The sequence below is a fragment of the Nerophis ophidion genome, linkage group LG21, assembly GCF_033978795.1.
Source record: "Nerophis ophidion isolate RoL-2023_Sa linkage group LG21, RoL_Noph_v1.0, whole genome shotgun sequence".
Taxonomy (NCBI): Eukaryota; Metazoa; Chordata; class Actinopteri; order Syngnathiformes; family Syngnathidae; genus Nerophis; species Nerophis ophidion.
In genome coordinates, this window is record NC_084631.1 from 36802331 (window position 1) to 36818667 (window position 16337).

Genomic DNA, 16337 nt, shown 5'->3' on the forward strand with positions numbered 1-16337 from the left:
ATCGATATATTATCGAATCGTGACCCCAAGAATCGATATTGAATCGAATCGTGGGACACCCAAAGATTCACAGCCCTAGTATAGATACATACATACATATATACACACACGTATATATGTGTAAAAAATAAATTTGAACAAAATCTGTCCTGTCCAGCCACTTTATCAAATGTTTGGGTACAATTTTATCAAACAAAAACAGTTTTCTTCTAAGTAATCTAAACAGTTGTTTGTCTATTTTATGGAGGAATGTAGTTAATCACTGAACTGGCTCCCAAATGTTATCAAAAAGTGTTGATTTTGAAACGAAAATTGTTCTGAATCAACAATCAATTCTAAATCGAATCACTAACCTCGAGAACTCAATGTTTTAATTCGCATTTTGCTGCTTTTATGGGAAGCTGAGACACAGAAAAAGAGGTGCCGACAGGCAAGAAAAGTGGCTTGTGCCACAATATGACCCCTTGAAATGTTCCATAACGTCAACAGTTTGACCCTGGAACAGACTATTTCTATTTGCAGTGCTTCCTGTTAGGGGGAGAGAATGGAAGCCTGAGAATAGGATTTGCATCTTTCAAGCCTGAGGCGTGTAGAAAGTGGTGTTTGTTTACGTTGAACACTCACATGTCAGAAGTGGAAAAGGACACCGCCCTCCCGCACCAAAAGGACGCAGACAGTAATAAGCAGCATGCTGTAACGTGTATTAATATTATCATTATTATTATTGTATTTATTGCTGCGTGTCGACCTGCACAAACAACTCTTGAGGGATGGCAAGGATATGATAAAAAAAAAAGCATGTCGCGACAGGAGAAAGCCAAAGAGAAGCCACAAAAAAAACATGACTTATTGCCATGAAAACACGTTTCGCAGGGGAAATACCAGGATCATTACTCGGGCGGCTTGATAACTACTGTTTGTTGTTCTGCGGGTACCTCAAACACCCGCAGGCTGCATGAACACAGACTGGAACTCAGATTCGAGTCCATAGCGGCCATGCTTGTAATGCTTCAAAACAACACGGAATGCAGCTCGCAGGAAGCCATAACTGAGTCATGCACTCACCAATGTGTGTGTGTGTGTGTGTGTATACACAAACACACATACATACATACTGTTGCGTTTGGACCAGATGTCCCTCCGAGGGAATTTAAGTTGCTGGTCAATCCCTAGTTCTTTTGATGACACATAATCTGGTTTTAAATGGGAACATTATCACCAGACCTATGTAAGCGTCAATATATACCTTGATGTTGCAGAAAAAACCATAGATTTTCAGCAAAAATATGGCAATATACAAAATGATCAAGTATGACACATAGAATCTTTCATTCTCGCTCAAATTAATGGGGAAATTGTCGCTTTCTTGGTCCGAATCGCTCTAGCTGCTGGTGGCCATGATTGTAAACAATGTTCAGATGTGAGGAGCTCCACAACCAGTGACGTCACGCGCACATCGTCTGCTACTTCTGGTACAGGCAAGGCTTTTTTATTACCGACCAAAAGTTGCAAACTTTATTGTCGATGTTCTCTACTAAATCATTTCAGCAAAAATATGGCAATATCGCGAAATGATCAATTATGACACATAGAATGTACCTGCTATCCCCGTTTAAATAAGAAAATCTTATTTAAAGGCCTGCTGAAATTAGATTTTCTTATTCCGGTTTCTGTGTGTCATACTTGATCATTTCGCGATATTGCCATATTGTTGCTGAAAGGATTTAGTAGAGAACATCGTCGATAAAGTTTGCAACTTTTGGTCACTAATAAAAAAGCCTTGCCTGTACCGGAAGTAGAACCCGATGTGCGCGTGACCTCACGGGTTGTGGAGCTCCTCACATCCAAACATTGTTTACAATCATGGCCACCAGCAGCGAGAGCAATTCGGACCGAGAAAGCGACGATTTCGTCATTAATTTGAGCGAGGATGAAAGATCCGTGGATGAGGAAAGTGAGAGTGAAGGACTAGAAGAAAGAAAAGAAAAAGACGAGGGCAGTGGGAGCGATTCAGATGTTATTAGACACATTTACTAGGATAATTCTGGAAAATCCCTTATGTGCTTATTGTGTTACTAGTGTTTTAGTGATATTATAAAGTCATACCTGAAAGTCGGAGGGGTGTGGGGACCGCCAGTGTCTCTGAGTGAAGCCATGGAGGAGGTGTCACGCCAAATTTCTTCCCCCCTATAAAAACCTTCCCCGCTCCATTTACTTCTGGGGTCATGATTAATACAGACGTTTTGTTAACGCTATATTATAAAAAATATAACGCTATATTATAAAAATTTAAAAACAATTTACAAACACAAGCTATGGGATGACGCATTTACTTCCGGGGTCATGTTTCCTCTTATGTCATCCCATAGCTTGTGTTTGTAAATTGTTTTTTAAATGTTTCTATAATATAGCGTTAACAAAAAAGGCTGTATTTTTATAATATAGCGTTATATTTTTATAATATAGCGTTAACAAAACGTCTGTATTAATCATAACCCCGGAAGTAAATGGGGGAGGGGGGGGAGTTTTTGTAGGGAGAAGAAATTTGGCGTGACAGAGTCAAGAAAGTCGCAGCTGCCTCTTTGACAGCTGCTGCAGGAATAACGACACAAGCTCCATTCATGTTTAGGGTAAGAGCCAACGTGCTACCACAATTTTCTCACCGAAACCTGCCGGTTGACATGTGGTAGAGAAACATGTTCGCTTGACCGCTCTGTTCCATATTAAAGCTTCACAACAAACAAAGAAACACCAGCTGTGTTTGGGTTGCTTAAGGCAGCTGCAATCCACCGCTTTGCACCAACAACATTCTTCTTTATAGTCTCCATTATTAAAGGCCTACTGAAAGCCACTACTACCCACCACGCAGTCTGATAGTTTATATATCAAAGATGAAATATTAACATTGCAACACATGCCAATACGGCCTTTTTAGTTTACTAAATTACAATTTTGAATTTCCCGGTAGTTTCGTCTTCGAAACGTTGTGTAATAGGGATGCACCGATTAATCGGTAACCGAATATATTCGGCCGAATATGGCAAAAAAAGCCACACTCGGCCTTCGGTGGATTGAGTTAAAAACAGGGCCGAATAATGGCGTGTGACGCAATTTTTTGACGCGGTGACGCAATCAACCAACGTGCAGTGACGTTGGGATATGTTGTGTACCTGTATAAGTGTATGAGGTTACAAGCACACACTTATTGAGATTTAGTGGGTCCTCTGTTGACATTATTAGCCTGTTGTGTAGGCTACCTGTATAAGTGTAAGAGGTTACAAGCACACACTTAATTGAGATTTACTTGAGCCCTCTGTTTACATTATTAGCATATCTACTGTGGCTAAGCAGACTTTTGCCAAAAGGACAATAATTCATTTGTTGTGGGTTTATCCACTTTAATGCACTTTATTTTTTTTTGGAATGCATGTTTTGTTTGAAGGCCTAATATAAATGAAAAACTTTGTGCTTTTTTTGAAAAGCAACGGCTACTGGAATATTAAAAAAATGTCAATATTCAATAAAAAAATACTTTATTTGAAAAACATGACTAAATATTTATTCCAGGCTATTAATGCAATATAAAAAAAATTGTGAAAAACTGCATTCATTATTCGGTATTCGGCCTTCGGCTAAGCGTTTAAATTTTATTCGGCTTCGGCCACAAATTTTCATTTCGGTGCATCCCTATTGTGTAATGATGACGTGTACGCAAGACGTCACAGGTTTTTAGGAAGTATAAGCGCTGCGCACACACACACAGCTAAATGTCGTCTGCTTTAACCGCATAATTATACAGTTTTTTGGCGATCTGTGTTGCTGAATCTTTTGCAATTTGTTCAATTGATATTGGAAAAGTAACAGTAGAAAGATGGAGTTGGGAAGCTTTAGCCACACAAACACACGGTGATTCCTGGTTTAAAATTCCTGGAGGTGAAACTTTCCTATGGATCAGAGCGCGGTCAACAGAACATGGATCCTGACCACATGTCAACCAGCAGGTTTCGGTGAGAAAATTGTGGCTAAAAAGTCAGTTCTTACCGGATATCAGCTGAGCTTGTGCCGTCTGTACAGCTGCCGTCGACTCCCCTGAGACACTGAGCGTCAACTCACCCGTAAACACACCCTTCCGACTATCAGGTAATATTAAACTCACTAAAACACTAGCAACGCAATAGAAAGATAAGGGATTTCCCAGAATTAACCGAGTAAATGTGTCTAAAAACATCGGAATCCGTCCCAATGCAATCGCGTTTTTTTTTGTTTTTTTTACTTTTTCTCTAGTCCGTCGCTATCAATATCTTTCAACCTCGCTCAAATTAATGGGTAAATTGTCGTTTTCTCGGTCCGAATAGCACTTTTTGCTGGAGGCTCCCATTAAAAACAATGTGAATATGTGAGGACCCATCAAACATGTGACGTCATTGTCTGCGATTTCCGGTAAAGGCAGGGCATTTCTCTTAGCACCGAAAGCTGCGAACTTTATCGTGGATGTTCTCTACTAAATCCTTTCAGCAAAAATATGGCATTATCGCGAAATGATCAAGTATGACACATAGAATGGACCTGCTATCCCCGTTTAAATAAGAAAATCTCATTATAGTAGGCCTTTAATTGAACAAATTGCAAAAGATTCAGCTACACAGATGTCCAAAATACTGTGTAATTATGCTATTAAAGCAGACGACTTTTAGCTGTGAGTGGTGCTGGGATAAAATGTCCGCTTCAACCAATAACGTCACAAGCACGCGCCATCATACGCGTCATCATTTCGCGACGTTTTCAACAGGATACTTCGCACGAAATTTAAAATTGCTATTTAGTAAACTAAAAAGGCCGTATTGGCATGTGTTGCAATGTTAATATTTCATCTTTGATATATAAACTATCAGACTGCGTGGTCGGTAGTAGTGGGTTTCAGTAGGCCTTTAAACACAATGGAGTTCAGGTGTGCCTAATGAGGTGACCACCGGAACTGTCGACCCGCGAGTCTTAATTTGAGTCGAGAGCAATTATTAATACAAAGAAATAAACCTTACCGTCATTTTGTCCGCCAAGCTTGATTTCAAATTGTGGACGAAAGGGTTTCTTCCCCACCTGCTGGGACGACTGCCCGACGAGTTCATGGTTGGGGGGGGGGCGACTTAAAAAGTGTCGAAAGTGATGCGTGTCTTCTTCAAAAGTCCTTATTTTGGTTGTGTGCGTGTTAAAAGTGTGTTAGTGTGCGAGTTAAAAGTGTGTTTGTGTGCATGTTAAAAGTGTGTTAGTGTGCGTGTTAATAGTGTGTTTGTCAGCGTGAGAGGGAACGAGAGGCGTGTCGGTGTCGTCTGCGTCAAGTGCCCGAGGCAGGAAATGGCAAGAAAGCAGGATTACAAGCTACTTCCGGTTACAAAATAAAAGAGAAAAAAGTCAAGTGTACGTGAAGCTGCCGGTTGAAATGACGGTAGGCTAGAGCAGTGGTCCCCAACCTTTTTGTATCCGCAGACCGGTCAACGCTTAATAATTTGTCCCGCGGCCCGGGGGGGGGGGGTCCTTTTTTTTTTTTTTTTTTTTCTTTGTCATGTAAAAGGGACGTTTTTGTCATGAAAAAGGGAGGTTTTTGTGGTCAGTGCACTAATTGTAAGTGTATATTGTGTTTTTTATGTGGATTTAATAAAAACAGAAAAAACAAAAGCAATTTTTTTTTTTTTTTTTTTAAATAAAAATTAATAAAAAATTATTCTGCGGCCCGGTACCAATCGGGCCACGGACCACTGGGCTAGAGCAGTGGTTTTCAAATGGGGGTACACGTACCCCTGGGGGTACTTGAAGGTATGCCAAAGGGTAGGTGAGATTTTTAAAAAATATTCTAAAAATAGCAATTCAAAAATCCTTTATAAATATATGTATTGAATAATACTTCAACAAAATATGAATGTAAGTTCATAAAATGTGAAAAGAAATGCAACAATGCAATATTCAGTGTTGACAGCTACATTTTTTGTGGACATGTTCTATAAATACTTCTTTTTTTGTGAAGAAATGTTTAGAATGAAGTCGATGAATCCAGATGGATCTCTATTACAATCCCCAAAGAGGACACTTTAAGTTGATGATTACTTCTATGTGTACAAATCTTTATTTATAATAGAATCACTTTTTTATTTTTCAACAAGTTTTTAGTTATTTGTATATCTTTGTTTTTCCAAATAGTTCAGGAAAGACCACTACAAATAAGCAATATTTTTTACTGTTATACAATTTAATAAATCAGAAACTGATATTATAGTGCTGTATTTTTCTTTTTTATCTCTTTTTTTCAACCAAAAATGCTTTGCTCTGATTAGGGGGTACTTGAATTAAAAAAAAATGTTCACAGGGGGTACATCACTAAAAAAAAGGTTGAGAACCACTGGGCTAGAGCAAGCTCGCAATATTTACATACTGGAGTTTTGGTCAGAAAATAAAATAGATTCAGTGAGTACGCAATGGTGGACAGTAGGTTAGAACAAGCTAGCGGGATTACACACCCTCATTCCGGTTTCAAAATAAAACACAGAAAGTCAGTGAGTAACGTTTGGTTAGAGCAGTAGGTTCTCAACCTTTTTTCAGTGATGTACCACCTGTGAACATTTTTTTTAATTCAAGTACCCCCTAATCAGAGCAAAGCCTTTTTGGTTGAAAAAAAAAAAGAGATAAAGAAGCAAAATACAGCACTATGTCATCAGTTTCTGATTTATTAAATTGTATAACAGTGCAAAATATTGCTCATTTGTAGTGGTCTTTCTTGAACTATTTGGGGAAAAAAAAAACTAAAAAATTGTTGAAAAATAAACAAGTGATTCAATTATAAATGCAGATTTCTACACATAGAAGTAATCATCAACTTAAAGTGCCCTCTTTGGGGATTTTGATAGATATTCATCTGGATTCATTAATTAATACTAAACATTTCTTCACAAAAAAATACATCTTTAACATCAATATTCATGGAACATGTCCACAAAAAATCTATCCGTCAACAATGAAAATTGCATTGTTGCATTTCTTTTATCAGTTTATGAACTTACATTCATGTTTTCTTGAAGTATTATTCAATAAATATATTTAAAGGATTTTTTTAATTGTTGCTATTTTTAGAATATCTATCGTACCCCTTGGCATGCCTTCAAGTACCCCCAGGGGTACGCGTACCCCCATTTGAGAACCACTGGGCAAGAGCAAGCTCGCAATATTTACATACTGGAGTTTTGGTCGGAAAATAAAATAAATTCGGTGAGTACGCGATGGTGGACAGTAGGTTAGAACAAGATAGCGGGATTACACACCCTCGTTTCGGTTGCAAAATAAAACACAGAAAGTCAGTGACTGGAGCTTTTTTTTAAATATATGAAAAATGGAAATAATGAAGGGAAAAAAAACATAGTTTTGTTTTAATTTGGTTTCTGTAGGAGGACACACATGACACAAACCTCCCTAATTGCTATAAAGCACACTGTTTATATTAAAAATGCTTCACTGATTCGAGTATTTGGCGAGCGGCGTTTTGTCCTACTAATTTTGGCGGTCCTTGAACTCACCCTAGTTTGTTTACATCAGGGATCGGCAACCCGCGGCTCTGGCGCCGCCCTAGTGGCTCTCTGGAGCTTTTTCAAAAATATATGAAAAAAGGAAATGATGAGGGGGAAAAAAAATATTTTTTGTTTTAAATTGGTTTCTGTAGGAGGACAAACATGACACAAACCTCCCTAATTGCTATAAAGCACATTGTTTATATTAAACATGCTTCACTGATTCGAGTATTTGGCGAGCGGCGTTTTGTCCTACTAATTTTGGCGGTCCTTGAACTCACCCTAGTTTGTTTACATCAGGGGTCGGCAACCCGCGGCTCTGGAGCCGCATGCGGCTTTTTAGCGCCGCCCTAGTGGCTCTCTGGAGCGTTTTCAGAAGTATGTGAAAAATGGAAATGATGAGGGGAAAAAACATATTTTTTGTTTTAATTTGGTTTCTGTAGGAGGACAAACATGACACAAACCTCCTTAATTGCTATAAAGTACACTGTTTACATTAAACATGCTTCATTGATTCGAGTATTTGGCGAGCAGCATTTTGTACTACTAATTTTGGCAGTCCTTGAACTCACCTTAGTTTGTTTACATCAGGGGTCGGCAACCCGTGGTTCTGGAGCCGCATGCGGCTCTTTAGCGCCGCCCTAGTGGCTCTCTGGAGCTTTTTCAAAAATATGTGAAAAATGGAAATGATGAGGGGGAAAAAAACATATTTTTTGTTTTAATTTGGTTTCTGTAGGAGGACAAACATGACACAAACCTCCCTAATTGCTATAAAGCCCACTGTTTACATTAAACATGCTTCACTGATTCGAGTATTTGGCGAGCGGCGTTTTGTCCTACTTATTTTGGCGGTCCTTGAACTCACCCTAGTTCAGGGGTCGGCAAACCAAAATGTTGAAAGAGCCATATTGGACCAACAATACAAAAACAAATCTGTCTGGAGCCGCAAAAAATAAAAAGCCATATTATATACAGATAGCGTCAAGAGATATAAATTGAATTATGAGGACTTAAAGGAAACTAAATGAGCTGAAATATAGCTACAAATGAGACATAATGATGCAATATGTACATATAGCTAGCCTAAATAGCATGTTAGCATCGATTAGCTTGCAGTCATGCAGTGACCAAATATGTCTGATTAGCACTCCACACAAGTCAATAACATCAACAAAACTCACCTTTGTGCATTCACGCACAACGTTATAAGTTTGGTGGACAAAATGAGACAGAAAAAGAAGTGGCATAAAACACGTCTTTGTAAGTCGGAGAAAGTTATACATGTAAACAAACTAGGGTGAGTTCAAGGACCGCCAAAGTTAGTAGGACAAAACTATACTCGATTTCTGGAAAATCCCTTATCTGCTTATTGTGTTACTAGTGTTTTAGTGAGATTATATGGTCGTACCTGTACAACCTGACGGTCGGCCCCGCACCTTTCTTCAGCACCAGTCGACGGGTGGTGGCGATGCCCATCTCTGCCCTTTGCAAGGGACCCTCTTCGAAACACGATCTTTCGAAATGATCGCTACATAATACACTTTTCTTTGTGTGTGTGTGGTCCAATCCAACCGTGTTCGCTTGACCGCTCTGTTCCATAGTAAAGCTTCACCGTCATCTTTCAGGAATGTAAACAATGAAACACCGGCTGTGTTTGTGTTGCTAAAGGCGGCCGCAATACACCGCTTCCCACCTACAGCTTTCTTCTTTGACGTCTCCATTATTCATTGAACAAATTGCAAAAGATTCAGCAACACAGAAGTCCAGAATACTGTGGAATTATGCGAAGAAAAGAGACGACTTATAGCTGCGAACGGTGCTGGAACAAAATGTCCTCTACAATGCGTGACGTCACGCGCACGAGTCATCATACCGCGACGTTTTAGCATGATACTTCGGCGCGAAATTTAAAATTGCAATTTAGTAAACTTAAAAGGCCGTATTGGCATGTGTTGCAATGTTATTATTTCATTATTGATATATAAACTATCAGACTGCGTGGTCGGTAGTCGTGGGTTTCAGTAGGCCTTTAATGTCTATTTTTTTAACTCATTGGGGACAAAAGTCTGCCTCACAATACGAAGGTCCTGCAGTCCTGGGTTCAAATCCAGGCTCGGGATCTTTCTGTGTGGAGTTTGCATGTTCTCCCTGTGAATGCGTGGGTTCCCTCCGGGTACTCCGGCTTCCTCCCACTTCCAAAGACATGCACCTGGGGATAGGTTGATTGGCAACACTAAATTGGCCCTAGTGTGTGAATGTGAGTGTGAATGTTGTCTATCTGTGTTGGCCCTGCGATGAGGTGGCGACTTGTCCAGGGTGTACCCCGCCTTCCGCCCGATTGTAGCTGAGATAGGCGCCAGCGCCCCCCGCGACCCCGAAAGGGAATAAGCGGTAGAAAATGGATGGATGGATGGGGACAAAACGTGTCAGAATAAAGTATGACTATTTGAGAGTTTCAAAACGGATTAATATGTCAGAAGCAGAGTTTTAAATGTGAAAATCCACGAATTAGAAGTGCAGAAACTGTGTGGTAAAGACTCTGTCGCCCCCTTATGGAGGAATAGTTAACATACTTTATTTTGGTCACAGAAACAAAATGCATGATTTTACATGCAAATTAATATATCTGATAACAAAAGTGCAAAGAAATCATAGCCAGCGTAACAATTTATTGCAGATAGCCACAACATTTCAGCCTTGTCTTTGCTTGTGTCTGGGATTGGTCTTGCAGAACACAAACAAGCGTCCCCTCCGTCGTGCGAAGAAACAATCCTTGCAGCGCTTCTTCAGCGCAGACCTGGTTTTCATCCCGTCAGACGGCTGGATGCAGGGTAGATGTCCACACTGTCCCAGCAAGGACGGGGCGCCCCCGACTGGCTGGATGCTTCGAGCTGATGGCAGCGGGCGGGGACTCGCGTTGAGGGTGTACAGACATCGGAAAGAAGCGACCGCCGGCAAATAGTTAATTTGGGCCAGGCGGCGGGTCAAGGAGGCAGCAATGCTCTTCAACAGGTGAGATGCCATTGCATCAGGGCCTGAAATAAAGAGAGAGAGAAAAAAAATCATAAAATAGGATCGTAAATTCAGCAAAAGGAAAAATTGAAGTTGCCAGAATGTGGGAACTTAAATGCAATGTTTTCTGGCATTATTGGAAAGAGATACACCAAACTCTGCAGGATATTTTCAAACGTGAAATACCCCTTGAAAGTAAGACTCAGTTTTTCGGACATGTACCTCAAGATTGGCTGAAAAAAAAATAAACACTTAATGCAGGGGTGTCCAAACTTTTTCCACTGAGGGCAGCACACTGAAAAATCAAAGCAAGCGGGGGCCCTTTTCATATTTATTTTAAAAACCAATGCAATATATGTATGAAAAATATACATTTAGGCCTCCACTCAGTTATGATCCCAGGGACCCCAAAGGGTTTTGGTCAAAAAAAATGTTTAAAATGTGTCATTATTCAGTATTACTATTTTCATTATTATTCAAGTTTTAAATCTCTAGATCAACATTAGGAAATTAAAAAAAAAAAAAAAAACACAAAATATGCAATATTTTCACCCAATAACTTTTTTAGGTGGAATATTTGAGATTATATAATAATTGGAGCCTTAATTTTGGATTTTGATTCATTATTACTTTTTGAGCTATGACACTTAAAAACAAATCACACTAAAATAATTGGGGAACCAAAAGTGTCCTACTCATTAAAATGTTAAAAAATAAATTATACCTTTTTTTCTACTGTTTACTTTTAACACAATAATCTCAAGATCAACTTCAGATATATCCGTAAATTTTAAGTTTTAATGTTGTTTACGTTTTTTTTTTTGTATGTTTCAAGCCCTTCTTTTGAGTTACTGTGTAGAAATATGGGGAAATAATTACAAAAGTATACTTCATTCACTAACAGTGTTACAAAAAAGATCAGTTAGAATAATACATCATGTTGGATATAGAGAACATACAAACCCTTTATTTATTGAATCAAAGATACTGAAATTCCACGACATAGTGGAATTGCAAACAGCTAAGATTATACACAAAGCAAACTATAACCTGCTTCCCAAGAATATACAACAATTATTCTCAACAAAAGAAGAGAAATATAATCTTAGAGAAAAATGTAATTTAAAACATTTGTATGCACGTCCAACACTTAAGACCTTTAGTATATCAGTATGTGGAATTAAATGATGGAATGGATTAAGCCAAGCAATCAAACAATGTACTAATATGATCCACTTCAAGAAACTCTTCAAACTGGAAGTGTTTACAAAAGTACAAAAAAGAAGAACTATGATAAACATTCTGATTTTACTCACCCATTCATTCTCAAAATAATCTTACTTATATCATCTTATGGAATAAAACTTACTTCACCAATTATTTATTTTTATCGTGATTACTTATTAAGGAGTATACATTGTGAATACATTGAGAACAGGAAGTGAACAAAAGTTTTAGCAACTGTTATGTAAAGAAAAGGGGTAGGATTAAATAAGCTCTGCTTCTTCCTACTCCTTTTCCAACATGTTGAAAAGAGAAACTGGAAATTGTGATGTATCATGTTGTATGCATGCATGTTCCAAATAAACTCAAACTCAAACTCTTAAAAAAAAAAAACAGCACAGTTTTTTTATATGGCAAAACACAAAATATGCAACATTTTCCCCCAAAAATATTTCAAAGTGGAATATTTAATGTGACGTAATCGGAACCTTGAATAGGTCAATAATTCAAAATGACATTGATTTTGATTCATTATCATTTTTTAAAGAAAGAAACAGCCTGCATGGCAGCTTTGTGTTATTAAAGCATTGCAACATTTTCTTGTTACATTTCACCCGTTTGCTCTTTTATACCACTTTTTATGTTTTTAATTTTTTTAAATTGTATTCTTAAAATGTGCCGTGGGGTCGTTAAAAATTAACCCGCGGGCCAGACACCCCTGACTTAATGAATATCCTACTGGTGACCTGTAAAAAAGACTATTACTAGGAAATGGATATCCCAGGAGAGCCCAACTCTGAAGCAATGGATGGCAATCACAATGGACATATATAAAATTGAGAATATAACTGATTGTATTAATTATAAATTGGAGAAGTTTACTTCATACTGGGAAAACAGGGTGAATTATTTCACGCCCTATAAGCATGATTTTAATTTCTCGAATTAGTGATTTGTACCGTCTAAAAATGTTTAAAAAAAGAGGATTAAGGTACTCCCTATGAATGTCTATATGTATAAATATATATATATTTTTACTACTAATTACTATCTGTTTATTTTACTTAATTTTATTTCTGATTATTATTATTATTTTTTATTTAATTGATTTATCTGTAAATACTATTTAGTTTTCTTGCTGTTTCTTTCTTTTGGGGGTAGCATCATCATTGGGATGCAAACAAAAACATATTTTGACATTTAGGGCAGACGACAGATATATGATGTATGTAAATATGATGTAGTGCAGTGGTCCCCAACCACCGGGCCGCGGGTACCGATTGGTACCGGGCCGCACAAGAAATAAAAAAAATAAAAAAATAAATAATAATAATAATAATATATATATATGTATATACTTTTTTTTTCATTATTATTATTAAATCAACATAAAAACCACAATATATATATTATATAGCAATATAGATCAATACAGTCTGCAGGGATACGGTCCGTATGCACACATGATTGTATTTTGTTTATGAAACTCCCCCGGTCCGTGGGACAAATTTTCAAGCGTTGACCGGTCCGCAGCTACAAAAAGGTTGGGGACCACTGATGTAGTGGATAAGTATGTCTGATGCAGGATGTCAATAAAATTTAGATGAAAAAAAAGAAAAAGAAATAGGATCGCAAATTCAAAAAGCTACACCGTATTTCCTTGAATTGCCGCAGGGTATATAGTATGCGCCTGCCTTGAATTACTCGCTTCGCAATATAATTAGCGCATGCTTAGTATTACCGCCTGGTCAAACTCGTAACGTCACGAGTGACACTTCCCCTGTCATCATTTTCAAAATGGAGGAGGCTGATTTCAATACGGGTAATTTGAAATCGCATAAAGGGAAGAAAATTAAGAGCTATTCAGTAGGATTTAAGGTCCAAGCTTACATCACACTCAAATTTTCACTGCATGCCTTTGGTAAGTGCCGGAGTGAGAAGATGTTTTAAATCAATTAGCGCCCCAATTCAAGGAAATACGGTATATATATTTGTTTTGATTATTAAATCAACATAAAAAACACAATATAAACATTATATAGCAATATAGATCAATACAGACTGCAGGGATACAGTCTGCAAGCACACATTATTGTATTTCTTTATGAACCCCTCCCCAAAATGTTCAAACGTTGACCGGTCCACAGCTACAAAAACTTTGGGGACCAATGATGTAGTCCAGGGGTAGGGAACCTACGGCTCGAGAGCCAGATGTGGCTCTTTTGATGACTGCATCTGGCTCTCGGATAAATCTGAGCTGACATTGCTTAACATGATAAGTAATGAATAAATCCAATTGTAATAAGTGTTAAAAATAATGTTCAAAACATAAAACATTCTCATGCATCTTTAGTCCATCCATCTGTTTTACTACCGCACCTGTTCAAGAAGTTGCGTTAATGGTAAGAAGTAATTTATTTATTATTGGTTAGTGTGGGGCTTGCCCTCCTGGGGGTTCTTCAGACCACCAAGCACTGACATGAGAGCCCGTTTCAGGGTTACACTGTTGTTTTATTTTTCAATAAGTCTCTCAGTTGCTTTCCAGCAATTGTATTTTTCTCTTTCGTTCTCGCTCGCGCTCTGGCTCCAGCCCCAACCCCGTCTCTCCTCCTCGCTGCTGCTTTTAACAGAGCGACAGGTGATTAGATAACAAGGCTCAGGTGGGCCATCCACGCAGCTCTCGCTGATTTCAAGGCCGGTCCTGACACACCCTAATTCGGTACAGGCCCGCGGGCCACGCCCCCTCCACAGTTTCAGAATAACAATGTTATTACAAAGAATAAGAGACCTATTATGCTCTAGAAATGTTGGTCTTACTTAAAAATGCCCGCGTTTAGTTGTGTTCAGTGTTAAAAAAAATATTATATGGCTCTTACGGAAATACATTTTAAAATATTTGGCTTTTTGGCTCTCTCAGGCAAAAAGGTTCCCGACCCCTGATGTAGTGGATAGGTATGTCTGATGCAGGATGTCAATAAAATTTAGATGAAAAAAAAAATGAAATAGGATCGCAAATTCAAAAAGCTATGTTTTACAATTAAAAGCAGTATTTCCCACAGGTCAGGCATCTATTTGTGGTGGTGTGGTTGGGCGGTGGGGGGGAGTTCTGAGTCAGCGGCGGCGGCGATGACCAAGAAGTACGCGGAGTTGGAATATAATTACAACACTTTATGTACATATTTATATAATATGTCCATATTTATATATGTAACTACAAGCTCCATTCACAGACAGAGTCCCATTGCTTTTATGAGCCGCCGAGCGAGTCAAAAGCCGGGAAAAAAAAACAAAAAACTTTTTTATTTATTTTTTATTTGTGGCGGCCGTAATTCTTTCGTGGCGGGCCACCACAAATAAATGACTGTGTGGGAAACCCTGAAAAGTTACAAAGAGCAGCGCTGGGCAATGCGCTCAAAAGCCCTGAGCTGCCAGCTCATTGTCCAGCACGGCTCTTAAAGACGAAAGTAAGGTTATTAACTCTTTTTTTTTTTACAGTAAAACAACAAACTAGCTGACATAGTGAACATATTAATAGGATGTGGAAGTAATATTTGTGTTCCCTGTTAGCTCAATACAAACCCATGTTTGTGCAAGTGTGCCTAATATAATGTGCACAACCTACCTGGATTACGTTGGTTTTAAGGCATTTAATTGAGTAATGAATGCAGTCGCAAGACTAAATTATGCACATAATTAAAAGAAAATAAATAATAATCCAAAAAATACACTTAAAAAGGCCGAGGATATCAGCGTGACCCTGCTGGCTTCATTGCACTCGATAACGGCGATCATAAGATTTCCAGACGAAACACATTTTCACAAGCAAATAAACAAATATAAACATACCTTAAAAACACTTATATGGGTTATACGCACCTGTTATATGTGTTTTAAACACAACAGCAGCCCCGTGGTTCGACTTTAGCGAAGGAACGCAATACAACCACTTCCGGCGTGCACACACGGGAAAAGTCAGCCCTGCGTTACGTCTCACAGGTCGTCAACGCGGCAAAGCGTCTCTTAGTGAACGATACCAACATTGTTCAGACAGTAATCACAGTATTAATTGACTAAATTACATATTGAATCCACAATACTAGCAAAATAATTTACTTTATGATTGAATGAGGATATTCTGGATACCGCTTCAAGCCTGAAAGGCAAAATTGAGAAAAATCACAGGAGAGCTTCGTTGCAATTTGCAAGGCCCGATACCAGCGATTATATCCGGACGAAACACATTTTTCACAAGCAAATGAACAAATATAAACATACCTTAAAAACACTTATATGGGTTATAAGCCCCTAGTATATGTGTTTTAACATGTCACGCCAAATGTCTTCCCCCCTGCAATACCTTCCCCCCCATTTACTTCCGGGGTCATGATTTTATAAAAATACAGACGTTTTGTTAACGCTATAATTATAAAAAAAATAAATGGGATGACGTAAGAGGAAACGTCACCCCAGAAGTAAATACGTCATCCATAGCTTGTGTTTGTTTTTTGTTTTTTTCTATTTTTATTCTTATTTTTTATAATATAGCGTTAA

The 16337-nt window shown here is 38.3% G+C and overlaps 2 protein-coding genes across 5 annotated transcripts in view; both read right to left on the reverse strand.

Annotated features, from left to right (window-relative positions):
• The window catches only part of lpcat1 (lysophosphatidylcholine acyltransferase 1), a 42880-nt gene extending 37544 nt beyond the window's left edge, over nucleotides 1-5336 (reverse strand). For both annotated transcript variants that reach the window (XM_061882536.1, XM_061882537.1), the window contains exon 1: nucleotides 5040-5336. In XM_061882536.1, coding sequence (XP_061738520.1) covers nucleotides 5040-5126 — 87 coding nt within the window. In that variant the 5' untranslated portion in view covers nucleotides 5127-5336. The remainder of the gene's footprint in view (nucleotides 1-5039) is intronic.
• Nucleotides 5337-10199: 4863 nt separating this feature from the next.
• mrpl36 (mitochondrial ribosomal protein L36) lies at nucleotides 10200-16170 on the reverse strand. Of its 3 annotated transcripts, none has more exons than XM_061882541.1 (2): nucleotides 16062-16170; nucleotides 10200-10585 (listed from the first exon to the last, which is right to left on the reverse strand). In XM_061882541.1, exon 2 carries the CDS (start codon nucleotides 10572-10574, stop codon nucleotides 10242-10244), a length of 333 nt encoding a protein of 110 aa, XP_061738525.1. In that variant the 5' UTR covers nucleotides 10575-10585; nucleotides 16062-16170; the 3' UTR covers nucleotides 10200-10241. The 3 variants fall into 3 exon arrangements, with proteins under 3 accessions (XP_061738525.1, XP_061738523.1, XP_061738524.1); XM_061882539.1 differs by lacking the exon at nucleotides 16062-16170 and adding an exon at nucleotides 15663-15817; XM_061882540.1 differs by lacking the exon at nucleotides 16062-16170 and adding an exon at nucleotides 15633-15764.
• Between the last annotated feature and the right edge of the window lie 167 nt (nucleotides 16171-16337).

What these genes read in the sequence shown, in the direction of transcription:
- mrpl36 (XM_061882541.1), bottom strand. Translation starts at nt 10,574, where the DNA reads ATGGCATCTCACCTGTTGAAGAGCATTGCTGCCTCCTTGACCCGCCGC.